Here is a 16267-nt window from a genome sequence, read left to right as displayed (position 1 = left end):
AACATTTTACGTTACTTGTATATATATATATATATATATATATATATATATATATATATATATATATATATACATATATATATATGACGCTACGATGAATGGGAGACGTGGCCCGGCTCATACGCCGTGTTTATTCTATACTGCACTTCTTCCTCCTCTGCTTCTACCAACCGTCGCTACCTTCTTACGTCACATGATTGCCGCTCTTCAGGGGCTTCTTTTTCGCTGTTCGTTGCGAGTCACACACACACACGCACGCACGCACGCACGCACGCACACACACACACACACACACACACACACACACACACACACACACACACACACACACACACACACATATATATATATATATATATATATTGAAATACAACGGTGCAGCTGACGCTTTATTGAAGCAACAGCAAAATGGCCCCGATCATGAAGAGGAACGTGCCGAAGACTGATGATGATAATTGATAGATGAGGAAGATGACGTACAATGAATTCTCACACTAATTTCCCCCGTCGACGGAAGCGGCCAGCCTGGCCGCGAATTACGCTGTGGAACGCATACAATAGGGCTTGAGACGCGAAACATGCACAATCTCTGTCTCGCGGCAGCGTTGGTCAGTGGGAACATTAACAGGTGTGACACGGTAGTTCACCGGTGAGGTCTGTTCGATAACTTTGTAAGGGCCAAGATAGCGTGACTCAAACTTTTCGCATAAGCCAGGCGTTCGCGCAGGAGTCCACAGAAGTACATTGTCGCCAGGGCGGTAGAGAACGACGCGGTGAGTGGCATCGTAACGATGTTTGCGATCTTCTTGGCTAGCTTCGGTGTTTACGCGGGCAAGACGACGGCATCGAGCAACGCGGGACAGAAACTGGTCGCAAACGAATGGTGAAGAGTTGACGGGGCCAGAAAAGAATGAAACGTCGAGTGGTGATGTCGGTTGGCGTCCGTATACTAGGAAAAATGGAGAATAGCCTGTGGTTCGTTGAACTGACGTATTATATGCATACGTGACAAAGGGTAGTATGGCATCCCAATTGCGATGGTCCGGTCGGATATACATGGACAGCATGTCACACAGCGTGCGATGAAATCTTTCCGTTAAGCCATTGGTTTGCGGGTGATAGCTAGATGTTGTTTTATGAACTGTTTTTGATGCTTGAAGAACTTCACTGAGCGTGCTTGAAAGAAATGCCTTTCCCCGGTCGCTCAAAAGGACACGAGGGGCTTCATGACGTAGATAAATAGCATTCAAGAAGAAAGTTGCTACTTCCGAAGCACTTCCTGAAGTGATTGAGGCCGTCTCAGCGTACCGGGTCAAGTGATCAACCGCGGTGACTATCCACCTCTTGCCGTCTTATGTAGTTGGGAGGGGCCCGAAGAGGTCAATTCCGACGACAGAGAACGGCTCCGATGGACAAGGAAGTGGTTGTAGGGTCCCGACTGGAGGAGTAGTGGGCCGCTTGCGGTGTTGGCAAAGTGCGCACGAGGCAATATATTTAGCTACTGTCGTGGAAAGACCTGGCCAGAAAAATCGACTGCGGATGCGCTCGTATGTTTTGTAGTAACCCAAATGTCCTGACGTCGGGTCGTCGTGGGAAGCGCGCAGAACTTCAGTGCGTAGTGCGCGTGGTACGACGGGAACCCATCGGTGGCCTTCCGGGTGCAAAATGTATCGATATAGCACATCGTCCTCCAACTTGAATAGTCGGAGTTGTTTCCGGAGCCTGGCATTAGGGGAAGACGAAGCACCGGTAAGCCGACCAATGATGTCAGTGCAATAAGAATCGGCTCGCTGGTGAGTAGCAAGTGCTGATGAACGGGTGGATGAAGGTAGGGAAGAAATGGATGATATCGACGAGGCGTCCTCCGTATAGCCAATTTGACAAGGGGATGTGACGTGCACCGAAAACTGCGGCAAAGGGCATCGTGACAAAGCGTCGGCATCTTGATGTTGTCTTCCAGTCTTGTAGATGACGTCAAAGTCATAAGATTGTAATCGGAGAATCCAGCGGCCAAGTCGTCCCGACAAGTTTTTGATTGTGGACAACCAGCAAAGAGCATGGTGGTCTGTCACAACAGTAAAATGTCGACCATGTAGGTACGGACGAAATTTTTGGATGGACCAGACAACAGCCAAGCACTCTTGTTCGGTTATCGAGTACCTCTTCTCTGCAGTGGTCAGAGTGCGGCTTGCATACGCGACAACTTTCTCGCGAAAGGCATGGTCGCGCTGGAGCAGTACGGCGCCGATTGCTTGTCCACTTGCGTCAGTGTGTAATATCGTAGGTGCCTTGTCATCGAAATAACAAAGCACCGGTGGGGATGTCAGTGCCTGCTTGAGTTCTTGGAATGAGGCTTCGCATTGATCATTCCAATCGAAGGAACCGGTACTAGCAAGGAGCTTGTGGAGAGGAGCGGCAATAGTGGCAAAGTTGCGAATGAAGCGGCGAAAGTACGATGCGAGTCCAAGAAAACTGCGTAGTTCTTTGGAGCGAAAGGGTCGCGGAAAGTTGAGGACTGCGGAAATTTTGTCCGGATCGGGCTGGATGCCATCTTTAGTAACGAGATGTCCTAGTACTTTTATAGCTGTGTTGCCAAAATGGCACTTCCTTGTGTTTAGTTGAAGTCCAGCGTTGGAGAGACATGTAAGCACTTGATCTAGGCGTTGCAGATGATCATCAAAAGTGGAAGAAAACACGACGATATCATCGAGGTAGCATAGACAAGTTTTCCACTTGAGGCCACGAAGAACAGTGTCGATCATCCTTTCAAATGTGGCGGGAGCATTACATAGACCGAATGGCATTACGTTAAACTCGTAAAGACCGTCCGGCGTAGAAAAGGCGGTCTTTTTTTTGTCTGCTTCGTCCATTGGTATTTGCCAATACCCGGACCGAAGGTCAAGGGTGGAGAAGTATTGGGCGCCTTGCAATGAGTCAAGTGCATCATCTATACGGGGCATCGGATATACATCCTTTCGGGTAATCTTGTTGAGCGCGCGGTAATCAACACAAAATCGTACCGATCCATCCTTCTTTTGTACCAACACAACGGGTGATGACCAAGAACTGGTAGAGGGTCGTATGATGTTTCTGTTTAGCATATCGGTCACGTTCTCCTCGATGATTTTGCGCTCGGCCAAGGAGACTCGGTAGGGACGACGGCGTACAACAGTCTGACCTTCAGTGTCGATGCGATGATGCGCAACTGTGGTCTGTCCTAGTGCCGAAGCATTGGCGTCGAAGGAGGCCTGGTGTTTCCTGAGCAAATTCATCAACGCCTCACGCTGAGAAGCAGAAAGGTCAGGATTTATCCCGGGAGCAAAGGAGGAGGACGTAACAGACTGGGCCTGTTGTAGCTGAGCTGTCAAGGCGTCAAGAGAGACCAAAGAAACCGGTTGGGTATCCACATAACATGACACTGCAGAACCTTGGGGTAGGAGGACGGGCTCTGGGGTAGGGTTCAGGCCAATGATTATCGCTGCACTGTCTTTGAACCGCACCAGGCTGGAGGGGACTACAACGCCGCGAGCTAGACAGCTGCTGGAAGGGGTGATGAGGACGTCACCATTGGCAATATTCGGAGAAGTGATGGTGATGAGTTGCTCTTGACCCGGGAGTAGTATGGATTCGGAAGCTGTGAAGAAACGCAATGGTCTTTCGTCGACGCGTTCGCTGCAGTGATCGGTCTCGGTCATTTCGACTACACGTTGACGGCAAGAAATTAATGCAGATGCTGATGAGAGAAAATCCCAGCCTAAAATTAGTTCATGAGCACATGAAATTAAGACAGCGAAGGTGATGTGATGAAGAATACCGTCAATGAAGACACGCGCTGTACATTGGGCCGATGGTCTAATTATTGCTCCATTGGCCCCAATCAAAGATGATCCAAGGTAGGGTGTCTTCACTTTCCGCAATCGAGAACACAAGTCGGCACGCATAACTGAAATAGTTGCTCCCGTGTCCACCAAAGCCAACACCCGCACACCTTCCACAGTTACCAATAACATGTTTGACGGTCGTTCAGGAGGACTTGGGTCATTTCGCCGCGATGCAGTTTTCCCTCCAAAAACTGCACTGCTTAGTTTTCCGATCGCTGGGCAGCCAGTTGAGAGACAGGCCGAAGTGGTGAAACAGAGCGTCGGAGTGGCGAAGGGGAGCGTGGTCGGGATGCACGTGTATTGTTGGTCGTGTTGGAAATGCGCACAGGAGACGGTGATCGGTGGTTGGAAGGACTGTCGGCATAACGGTAGTAACCTCGAGCATATGTGTCGTCTCGTTCAAAAGCGGCATAACCACGACGTTCATCTTGCTGCCGACGTCGACAGACCCGGGAAATGTGTCCTCGAATTCCACAGTAGTAGCAAATAGGACGTGGGGCCCGCCAGGAAGAATGGTAGGTAGGGTTCGGTGGACGGGCGACTATAGGTGCGAGATGTTCGTGATCAGGTACAGGTGGTGGTGCTTGAGACGGCGAGGGTTGCATTGCAGCGATCTGTGCATACGAGGGGGGTTGGGCGCATGGTGGAGCACGGTGAATGCTTTGGAACGCCGACATTTCTTCCCTAATAATTCCACGCAGATCGCTAGAGGCGGGTTGAGCGGGAACGTTGTTAGAAGGAGGTAAAGTGTAGGCTTGCAATTCCTCACGAATAATGTCTCGAATGATGGTTCGGAGCTCCATACTGTTTGCCAGGGGATTCTCAGAGAAGTCGGGTCGTAGGCGGATTGACTGCAGGGTATCAAGCCGCTGGCATACCGAGGCGACGTCGGAAACCGTCGAAGGGTTGTGTGCGACGAGGGCGTTGAAAGCGGTAGGTCCGATACCCTTCAGAAGGTGCCGGACACGATCACCTTCTGGCATGGTGTCGTCGATACGGCGGCAAAGTGCAAGCACATCCTCAATATAGGAAGTGTAGGACTCACCGCAATGTTGAACGCGTTCTGCCAGTTTCTTGCGAGCAACTTCTGAACTGACGGTTGGTGTACCGAAAATGCGTCGGAGCTGGTCTTTGAAGGAAGACCAATCGCGGAAGTCGCTCTCATGGTTCAGGAACCACGTCTTGGCAACCTGAGAGACGTAGAACTGGACGCGTGCTAATTTCGATGCCTCGTTCCAGTTGTTGTAGACACCTACGCGGTCATAGTTGTCGAGCCAGTCTTCGACATCTTCGCCAGGCAGACCGGAGAAGATTGGAGGCTCCCGAGGGGGGTTGTTGACCGGGCTAGGGTTGGCGGCTGGTGGTTGCGCCGGCGAGTGGTTCGGTTGGGCTTGCTCTTGGGCCATGGTGCTCTGCTGGCGCAAGCGACGTCCCGAACGGAGCTCCAGGAGCTGGCTTTGGATGGAGAGAGGTCGAAGAGATCGGGAAGCACCTTCCACCACTTGAAATACAACGGTGCAGCTGACGCTTTATTGAAGCAACAGCAAAATGGCGCCGATCATGAAGAGGAACGTGCCGAAGACTGATGATGATAATTGATAGATGAGGAAGATGACGTACAATGAATTCTCATAATATATATATATTTATATATAGCTTTCCTAGTTTTAACACTATATTAATGAGATCTAACAGACAGTAATGCCAAGGAGTGTACAGGCGAAGTTATTAGAACCAATGGAATGTAAATAAAAAAGAATAGTGGATGAAAAATTAACCAGCCGTGAGCAGGAATCGAACCTACGACCTTCGAATAACGCGTTCAATGCTATATATATATATATATATATATATATATATATATATATATATATATATATATATATATATATATATATATATATATATATGAAAGAGGTGTATACCTATGGGTTCGTTTCTTCGTGTTTTGACACAGTATTAATGAGATATAGCAGACAATAATGCCAAGGAGTGTATAGGGGAAGTTATTAGAACCAGTGTATAATAAATAAAGAGAAAGAAAAGTGGGTGAAGAGCAGGAATCAAACCTTCGACCTTCGAATGACGCGTTCGATGATCTAGCCACTGAGCTATCACGGCGGCTACCCCTCAAGCCACTTCATTGGGTTTATATGTGAATTTAAACATTGGAGTGTCAGTCAGCGCCATCTGTAGCCAACACGGTGAGTTTAGAACACCCTTTTTATGAGCCTGTGTGGCGTCACGTAGCACGTGAACTTATTACGAGCGGGCAGCTGGCCAATAGTTTCTCGTACACAACCTATCGGCACCAAGTCTGCCAGTACGAGACACCCGAGGGGTCTCGTACTGGCAGACTTGGTGCCGTTCGACAACGAAGCTATGTTCGCGTAGCTTCGTCGTCGTTTTTGCAGTCCCGCTGAGTGCATCTATAAATGATGTTTCGGGTATGTCATCCTGTATTGACAAAGTGAGAAAGGTATTTTGATCATAAGAATGCACTAAGTGGCTTCGCTTAAATCTTGTACCCTGAAACAAGTTGTCGCTCTGAACATGACAAGACACAACGTGTTTTTTACGAATCGAACACGCTGTCTACTATTAGGCACAAAGTTTTGGGGAATTGAAGAAAGCACTTTTATGGGTGCACCATAATTGTCTCTTAAGTGGGAGATTGAAATTATATAGTTATCCCACAAAATAAGGTCATTGAATAAAACAAATTAATATAAAAAGCACTTCACAGAAGTGGGCCTATATCTGAACGACCCGTTGTTGTACTTTGAGCGAACATCATTCACAAAGTACGTTCACGCTTAGGCAGAATACTAAAGCTGATATTCAATTATCACCAACACTCGAAACCACTGCGCTCACGATGCTGACACAGACGACCAAGCACACGTATCAACGCAAATCGCGACGTTTTGCGATTACACGATCACACGTTTACGTGCGTTGCGATATAGTACACGAAGCTAAGAGCCATTTCATACCTGCGTTTATACGCATTTAGCAGCTGCAGCCACCGCCGCGCGCAGTACGCACGGCCAGGCCGACTAAAGCCACGCTCACATGCCCCTTCTTTTCGCAGCACACATGCCTGAATCTGACGCTCTTTCTTTTCCATTTCACCCATACTTTCGAAGATGAGGTGTGCATTAGGACACGCTGCCTTTCTCCTCACAATTGCACACTTTCACAAAAAGCGAATGTGTCCCTATCGATAGTTAATATGCCAAGAAATTTTATTTGAAGCAAAACAGTGAAAATATAAAGCCAGAAAATAGTGATGTGTGCCAAAAACTATGACTATTTCCAGGATTCGTTCTTCAGAAAAGCATTACAAACACCACAATAAAAAAAACAACAAAACAACTCCTAAGTTTGAGTTCGGCACAACTCGAATTACACGAGTTCATTAAAAAAAGCTTATCTATGGTGCTTTGCTCTTAGTCACAAAAACTTTTCGCGCGGATATTTACAACCAGTTTTCAGAACTAATTGCACTCATAAAGACAAATATTTGGCAGGAGCATCCAATCCTCTCAATGATCACCCGTAGTAATTAAGACAATTCGCATAGTGCGCGCTATGTAAATGCAACATTATAAAACACCCCGAGAAAACTCCAACTCCTAGAACACTCTTGGCCGGTACGCCCAAGCCACTGCATGAAACATGTGGCACTGTTAAACAAATAAAAATAGGTGTCTCACTAATACTCTCATAGTATAAATGAGCATGCTACAAAACGACAAGTCCGCTCCCAAACGTTCAGAATCAACGAGCGTTCCGGGGCTGAGGGGGGCTAAGCTGCATGCTCGGCGAACAAGTTCAAGGGTGCACGGTGAATTCGTTCGGCCACTCTCTCATCCAAGCCGATGGAGTCCTGAACATGGACACGCATTTTTGTTGTTTTTGTGCGTGCGCACGAAATTACTAGACAATAATGCGGACAGAACGTAAAAATTAAGGCTTGCAACCATTTAAGAGAATTCGAGAAGGCATAGCTACGAGTACAATGGCGAAACGTGCGGGCCCGCGACGCACCTCTGAGAGAACAGGAATCACATAGATCAAACAAAAATGCACGAGCTGTTGTCGTACACACATTCGCACGGTCATTTAAACTTTAAAGATAGTTGTTGAGGCAAAAAGTAGTAACCTTACAATAGTACAATCGCACATTCTCAGGATTTAAATACGTAACTACACAGCGCTTTGGCTTTCATCGAGTGGAAACAGTAGTGACCAGAGCTCTCAGCAGATACAAAAATAATCAAATAAGTGGCCGCTTGCGTGGAATTAGCAGCACCACAGCAGTATTGGAACATAATAGCATGGGACGCCGTAGCTGCTTGTTTAAAGGAGACAAAGAAACCTTCTTCTAAAGAGTTCAACTGTTTTGCTTGAAAATGCATACAGTCGGAAGACAACGTATTGGACGCATCTTGGATGACGAAACGTACAAAAGCGAAGTTCAACTTCCAACGTGCTCACTGCAATCGACGCACAAGCTAAAAAACTACTAAAACGTTTAACCACGCGGCGAATAAGCACCGGTAAATCCCAGTGAACTTGTTCTAGGGCCCATCCATGGGTGCAAAATCACACACATTTTTGGGAGGAGTGAGAGAATGCAAATGCAAAAAGAGCGCAGAGCAGAGTTTCTGCGCACGTGCCGTAGTCACTGCTGTGACCTTGGCTGTCGAAGACGCGCACTTTGCTAGCGCCTCCGAACGCATACTCATGTCGTGCGTAGCACTCGGGTAAAAGCTACATACAGTTGCCTATCTCCCTCCCTCCTCTCGTCACATCTTTTGTGCCCTCCTCCCTGTTTCAAAGGTGCTGCATACGCTGACTTTCCCATTCTATTACGTTTATTTCTTGTCCTCAACAACTAATTCCCCTGCTCCCCAATGTTTGTAGGAATTAGTGCATCATATTTTTTCTACCAAGCACGTCTCGTCTTCGTGAAGCTTGTTAAAATGACTGGTACTAGAATGGCTACTGATTGAGAAAAGTTTTTGTAATAAGTTCAAGCTTTTTTTCAATGGCTTCTACACTTTCATATGTGCTGTCAGTATATAGCGTCAGTAGCTGGTTCGTTTACTGACATTTATTGCGGACTGTGGGAAAATCACGCTTTGGCGTTTAAAAGCGCCAAATGAAAGAGACGCAAATCCGAGCATCCATAGCAAGAGAGTGTGTTCTGGATCCTTGACGTTTTTTTCTTCTTTGTCGTCCTCAGTCATTCGATGAGCGTGCTATTCGTGCGGAAGGTTCAAAACAATTTACAACAACCTCCTAGCCCGACAAAGTTCAATCGCCCGACTCCAACGGGCACAAAAGATGTACTGGCCTCGTAACGTCTGTACCTCCTGCTAAGAAAATCTTGCAGGCTCTAACGTGATTGTCACATGATAAGTACACCTCAGTCACTCTACCAACTTTCCGAAAAGTTATGGGCACCTTGTTTTTCATAATGATTACCACATCGTTCACCTTAAGCTGGTTTCCAGGCTGCACTCCCCTAATATGCGCACTTCTCAAGCACGAGCCGTATTACATATACCAACGCTTTCAAAAATCAGTTACTATTTGGTGCCTGTATTTCCAATGCTTTAATGTATCGGAGCGACTTCTCGAGGTTTCTATAGTATTAGCACTAGGCAGTGTAGTAGACTACCACCGGTTAGAAAGTGCGAATGTTTAAGTACAGCTGGATTGGTAGTGTCAGCAGAGAGGTACGTTAGTGGCCCAGCATTCACTACATTTCGTACTTCGGCAAGGATAGTTTCAAGCTGCTTGAAACCAAAGCACCCATTCCGTAGAATTTTTCGTAGGTAGCTTTAAACAGTGTGATTAAACCTTTCTCAAAATCCATCCCACCATAGACCGTGTTCTGCAATAGGTTTCCAAATAACGTGGTTAGTCGAGCAAAAGTTCTGTACTTGAGTGTCCCTCAAAGCTGGGTAATCATCATCATCAGCCTGACTATGTCCACTGCAGGACAAAGGCCTCTCCCATGTTCCACCAGTTAACCCGGTCCTGTGCTTGCTGCTGCCAATTTATACCCGCAAACTTCTTAATCTCATCTGCCCACCTAACCTTCTGTCTCCCCCTAACACGCTTCCCTTCTCTGGGAATCCAGTCAGTTACCCTTAATGACCAGCGGTTATCCTGTATACGCGCTACATGCCCTGCCCATGTCCATTTCTTCATCTTGATTTCAGCTATGATATCCTTAACCCCCGTTTGTTCCCTAATCCACTCTGCTCTCTTCTTGTCTCTTAAGGTTACACCTACCATTTTTCTTTCCATTGCTCGATGCGTCGTCCTCAATTTAAGTTAAACCCTCTTTGTAAGTCTCCAGGTTTCTGCTCCGTAGCTAAGTACCGGCAAGATACAGCTGTTATATACCTTTCTCTTGAGGGATAGTGGCAATCTACCTGTCATAATTTGAGAGTGCTTGCCGAATGTGCTCCACCCCATTCTTATTCTTCTAGTTACTTCAATCTCGTGGTTCGGCTCTGCGGTTATTACCTGCCCTAAGTAGACATAGTCTTTTACAACTTCAAGTGCACTATTACCTATCTCGAAGCGCTGCTCCTTGCCGAGGTTGTTGTACATTACTTTCGTTTTCTGCAGATTAATTTTAAGATCCACCTTTCTGCTATCCTTGTCTAACTCCGTAATCATGAGTTGCAATTCGTCCCCCGAGTTGCTCAGCAATGCAATGTCATCGGCGAAGCGCAGGTTACTAAGGTATTCTCCATTGACTCTTATCCCTAACTGCTCCCATTCTAGGCTTCTGAAAACCTCCTGTAAGCACGCGGTAAATAGCATTGGGGAAATTGTGTCCCCCTGCCTTACACCCTTCTTGATTGGTATTCTGTTGCTTTCTTTATGAAGCACTATGGTAGCAGTTGATCCCCTGTAGATTTCTTCCAGAATGTTTATATATACTTCATCTACGCCCTGATTCCGCAGTGTTTGCATGACGGCTGATATTTCTACTGAATCAAACGCCTTCTCGTAATCTATCAAGGCTATGTATAGTGATTGGTTATACTCTGAGCATTTCTCTATTACCTGATTGATAGTATGAATGTGGTCAATTGTTGAGTAGCCTGTTCGAAATCCTGCTTGTTCTTTTGGTTGATTGAATTCTAATGTTTTCTTTACTCTGTTAGCAATTACCTTTGTACATAGCTTGTATACTAGAGAGAGCAAGCTGATCGGCCTGTAATTCTTCAAGTCCTTGTCATCTCCTTTCTTATGTATTAAGATGATGTTAGCGTTCTTCCAAGACTCTGGTACTCTTCCCGTCAGGAGACACCTCGTTAACAGGGTGGCTAGTTTTTCTAACACAATCTGTCCTCCATCTTTCAGCAAATCTGATGTTACCTGATCCTCACCAGCAGCTTTGCCCCTTTGCATGCCCTCCAAAGCTTTTCTGATTTCTTCTATCATTACTGGTGGGGTGTAATCTGGGTTACTGCTAGTTCTTATAGTATTAAGGTCGTGGTTGTCTCGGCTACTGTACAGATCTCTGTAAAACTCCTCCGCTATTTTAACTATCCTATTCATATTGGTAGTTATTTTGCCTTCTTTGTCCCTTAGTGCATACATCCGACTTTTGCCTATCCCAAGTTTCCTCTTCAATGCTTTGACACTTCCTCCGTTTTTCAGAGCGTGTTCAATTCTCTCCATGTTATACCTTCTTACATCACATACCTTACGTCTATTAATCAACTTCGAAAGCTCTGCCAGTTCTATTTTGTCTGTTGTACTTGACACTTTCATGATTTGACGCTTCTTAATTAGGTTCTTCGTTTCTTGGGAAAGCTTGCCAGTGTCCTGTCTAACTACCCGGCCTCCAACTTCCACTGCACACTCCGTAATGATACTCGTCAGATTATCATTCATTGTATCTACGCTAAGGTTGGTTTCCTCACTAAGAGCCGAGTACCTGTTCTGCAGCGACACTCTGAGTTCCTGTACTTTCCCTCTCAGTGCTAGCTGATTGATTGGCTTCTTGCGTATCAGTTTCTGTCGTTCCTTCTTCAAGTCTAGGCGAATTCGAGACCGTACCATTCTATGGTCACTGCATCGTACCTTGCCAATCACTTCCACATCCTTAACAATTCCAGGGTGTGCACTCATTATAAAGTCTATTTCGTTCTTATTTTCGCCATTAGGGCTCCTCCATGTCCACTTGCGGTTTTCTCGTTTTCGGTAGAAGGTATTCAAAATCCGTAAATTATTGCGTTCTGCAAATTCTACTAGTAGCTCTCCTCTGGCGTTGGAACCTGAACTTGGCAACGTTTAACGCTAGAACCTTATCTAGTGAGGGAAGGCTAGCTGTACCATTCGAGAAGCTAGCGGGTGTTAAATGGGTTTTAATAGGGCTCAGTGAGGTTAGGAGGACAGATGAGGCCTATAGGGTGCTACAGAATGGGCACGTCCTTTGCTACAGGGGCTTGGCAGACAGAAGAGAACTGGGAGTGGGGTTCCTAATTCACAGAAACATAGCTGGCAACATAGAGGAATACTATAGCATTATTGAAAGGGTGGCAGGTATCGTAATTAAACTGAATAAAAGATACAAAATGAAGGTAGTACAGGCTTACGCGCCTACATCCAGCCATGATGACGCTTCAGTTGAAAACTTCTATGAAGACGTGGAATCGGCAATGAGTAAGGTAAAAACACAGTATACTATAGTGATGGGCGACTTTAATGCAAAGGTAGGGAAGAAGCAGGCTGGAGACCAGGCAGTAGGAGATTATGGCAAAGCTGGGTACATCACTTTTAAGTCACGACTGGCAGCACGAAAAGCTAGAGCACTGTCGGAATAAATAACACTAGGCAAGCGACGTCGCGACACAAACTGATGGGAAGCCAGTAAGGATGACCCCACAGTTGTATTAGTGCGCAACTGTAAGTGCATCGCCTGAACGACGGCACACGTAAAAATAACGATATAGGCTTTCACAGGACTGGTTCCTTTCACAAAAACAGGACCGGCAGTCAACACCCCAACTTGAAATGGGTGCAATCTCTTCACCCTGTCGATCTGCAGTAGTGCGGCAAAGGCTGATGCAGATTGAAGCTTGAACCCAGCACACACTTTCGATTTAGAGACCACCTTTTTTACACACTGGCAGCCCTTAAACACCTGAAAACGCTCGCGTAGCTCTGAAAGGGTATCGTTTACACCATTGTGAAGCAGGTGCCGGTGCGTGCGGTCGACGCTGAGGTATGTGCAGCGGTGGTCAGCTGGTGGTAGAATCGGATGCCTCACGTCTTCTGATATTTAAACGTTGTCAAGCCGGGTCTTGATTCTTGAAATCCCTTCATCGTCCAGGAATGAATGCAGATCGCGAATTCGGGACGCCTTAGATAATAGTTTGTCCTTTAATAATGAGGTGAATTCTATGCCAAAGGTGTCCGCTTGTGCATTCTTCATCAATGTAGACAAGCTCTCTTTTATTTCAGTGAGAGTGAGCCAGCCCATCAGAAGATGACTGGTGTGCACTCAATAATTGTGGATAAATCTCTGAATACAAGCTGTGTTTCTAACGACTCGTATTCAGCTGCTGTACTTGTCGAGGTCAAAAAGTGGCTCTGCTGGTGAACATTGACAAGGAAAGAGTGTTGCATCTTCGTCACTTGATCTACATAGTTCATCTGTTGACTCATGAGCACTAGCTTGCAGCCCGGCTACGTTTCTTAGGGACCAGCAAGCCAGTCAGACCCACGCCACCATAAATCGCTAGTACAAATGTGACGCGCTGATATACCTCTTGTAAGTAATTCGGCAGGGTTTTTCTTTCCAAAGCAATGTCTCCAGTAACTCAGGCCCGTGAGCCCTTGAATCTCAATTACGCTGTTGCAAACGAAGGACTTCTACTTGGTGGCTGTAGACTTGATCCAACTAAAGCAAACTCGGGAGCCGGTCCAGGAGAAGTATTCTACATTTGTGTATTGCACAGTGTCTAGGAGTAGCTTAAGAAATCGAGATCCAAGAACCACACCGACGAGTTTCAGGCGTGATAAAGTGAGACCCTTGATTGGAGCAACCCGAGACTTAGCGAGCATCTGCTGGAGTCGAACCGCTCCTGCACTGTTTTCGACTCGTATGTACGCCACCACTCCGTGAGCACACGGGCTAGCATCCATGAATATATGCAGCTGGTGCGCGCTGTTATGAGAGCTGATGCTGTCTAGTTGATACCTCTTGGTTCTAAAGTCTTTGAGGTCTTGAAGTTCGACAGTCCACTTGTCCCATTCGATCTTCAGTGTCTCGGGGAGAACGCTTTCTCAGTGGAGTCTTTGCATCCATATCTTCTGAAAGAGTAGTTTAACTCGAATGGTAAACGATGCTAGCAGTCTCAAGGAGTCAAAAGTTCGTGATGAAGCCTAGAGCATAGTTTTCTTGATACTAAGTTCCACTTTTAGGATTTGTCACGCAATCAAATTTCACTGAAATGGCGTTGTCAGTGTAGTTCCAGGATAGCCCAAGAACCTTAGATTGCGAAACCTCGTGAGCTGACGTCTCTCCTGCCTGCTTGAGTTTCTCTTTTAACAAGTCGCAGTTTTTTTTACCACTTCTTCATTTTCATTCCGGCCAGCTCCATTATTGCATTCGTTTTTTCGTAGAGTTGTAGCGCTTCTTTTGTAGTTGAAGCTCCGAAAACTAGGTCACCTATGTAGAAGCTTGCTTTCAGTTTTGCAGCCGTTACTTGGTAAACTTGTTCGACGTGATCGAAATGATATTTCAACGTTGCAGGTAATAGGAAAGAGCTTCCGAAAGTGCAGAATGTAAGTCTCGTAATTCGTATTTTTTGTATTTTTGGCAGTGGTCTGCCCGATATTAGTAGCCTTTCAAACTACAAAAACGAAGAGCATCTCTGTCTTTTTCACGAATGCTGATATGTAAATACGCCTTTTGCACGTCTGCTTTAAGTCCGAAGGCGAAAAAATAAACCTGATCAAAATATTAAGCAGGCTGGCATTGAGATTAGAACCTTTTTCGAGTTTTTCGTTGAGAGAGCACGCTCCTGATGCATGCGATGATGCGTCGAAGACTACGAGAAGTCTCGTCGTCGTGGATGTTTCACGTATAACCTCTCAACGTGGCATGTAATACAGGCACTCGGGACGATTAGGGGCATCATCAACTTTTCCAGCATGACCGACCCCTGCATACTGCGTGATAGCCTTACCGTAGGCTCTCATGGCATCGTCGTTGGATGACAGCCGCCTCACGAGTCCGTGGAGCCTCAAAAGGGCTACTTTGCGATTGACGGCCATGTCGACAAGAGGTGATTTTTATGGCAACACAACTTCATAGCATCATTTCCGAAGATTGGTAGTGTTGTTAAATTCTTCTAATACATCTTCTAATACATTCTTCTAATTCTTCCATCACGCTGAGACGTTAATTCGGATAGCATCAAGGTCCTAAAATCTTTGTAATGGGAAGGCAATCTGGTCGTCTTCATGGGAACATGTTCAAAGAACACATACTTGGGTGCTTGCATTCTTACTCGTGCTTCCTCTACTAAACAAGAGGCCTTGCAGAGCCCAGCCAATTTTTGTGTTGATGGCGAGTAAGGCTGGGTTTTTTTCATACCACTTCACTTCAATTGTGCTGGGCATCAACTTCCAAAGCTGGTCCGATCGAACGAGGACACTCACACCTGGCTCACAATCTACACTTCGGTAAAGAACTGCGTCACTCAGATGTTTCCCTTTCGCTGCGATGGCTTGAAGAACACGAATCTGACTTGGTGCTGCAATAATCTCCTCACAAATAAAGGGCACCACTATGACTTCAATGTAGAGGATCAGGTTGGCATGCGCACTGCGGAACATGATCTTCACCATTTTGAATCGTAGTTCTGGGTCGCTGGCTCTACCAAACGCACTGATGGCGAGTTTGGTCTCGGCAACAACAGGTAGACCCAGCTTGGAAGTGACGTGCTCAGTTACGAATGTTCCCTGGATTCCGCTGTCGAGAATATCGCGTATATAGCAACATGGGATAAAGTCGTTGTCCAAGCTCGAAAAGTCTGGAGAAGAACATCACTGATGAGTCGGGGAGCTGAAGCTTTCTGAGTGCAAACTTGCACCTTAGCGTTGGGTTTCTTCTGAGCATTAGTCAGTGATAGTGTTTCAGAGCTACTAGCACAGCACATCGAGGAGGCATGTCTGTGCTTGCATGCTTGACAGTGCACCCTCCCCCAGCAATTACGAACCAGATGTTCTTTTGACGTGCTCCGGAAGCATCGACTATCTGTCACAAGTTTGTTGCGCTTCTCGGTAAGAGTGATGTCGCTCGTGCAGTCCTCCATCTTGTGATTGGTAGCAGC

General features: G+C 46.3%; 1 protein-coding gene across 1 annotated transcript in view; it reads right to left on the bottom strand.

Annotated features, from left to right (window-relative positions):
* The window catches only part of LOC142775414 (uncharacterized), a 94161-nt gene extending 78379 nt beyond the window's left edge, over positions 1–15782 (bottom strand). The window contains exon 1 of the mRNA XM_075876812.1: positions 15423–15782. Within this exon, the coding sequence (XP_075732927.1) occupies positions 15423–15782 (360 nt within the window). The remainder of the gene's footprint in view (positions 1–15422) is intronic.
* Between the last annotated feature and the right edge of the window lie 485 nt (positions 15783–16267).

Source organism: Rhipicephalus microplus, chromosome X (assembly GCF_043290135.1).
Source record: "Rhipicephalus microplus isolate Deutch F79 chromosome X, USDA_Rmic, whole genome shotgun sequence".
Classification (NCBI taxonomy): Eukaryota; Metazoa; Arthropoda; class Arachnida; order Ixodida; family Ixodidae; genus Rhipicephalus; species Rhipicephalus microplus.
Note: the sequence above shows the minus strand (reverse complement) of the source record. Positions and strands in the feature narration are given on the sequence as shown.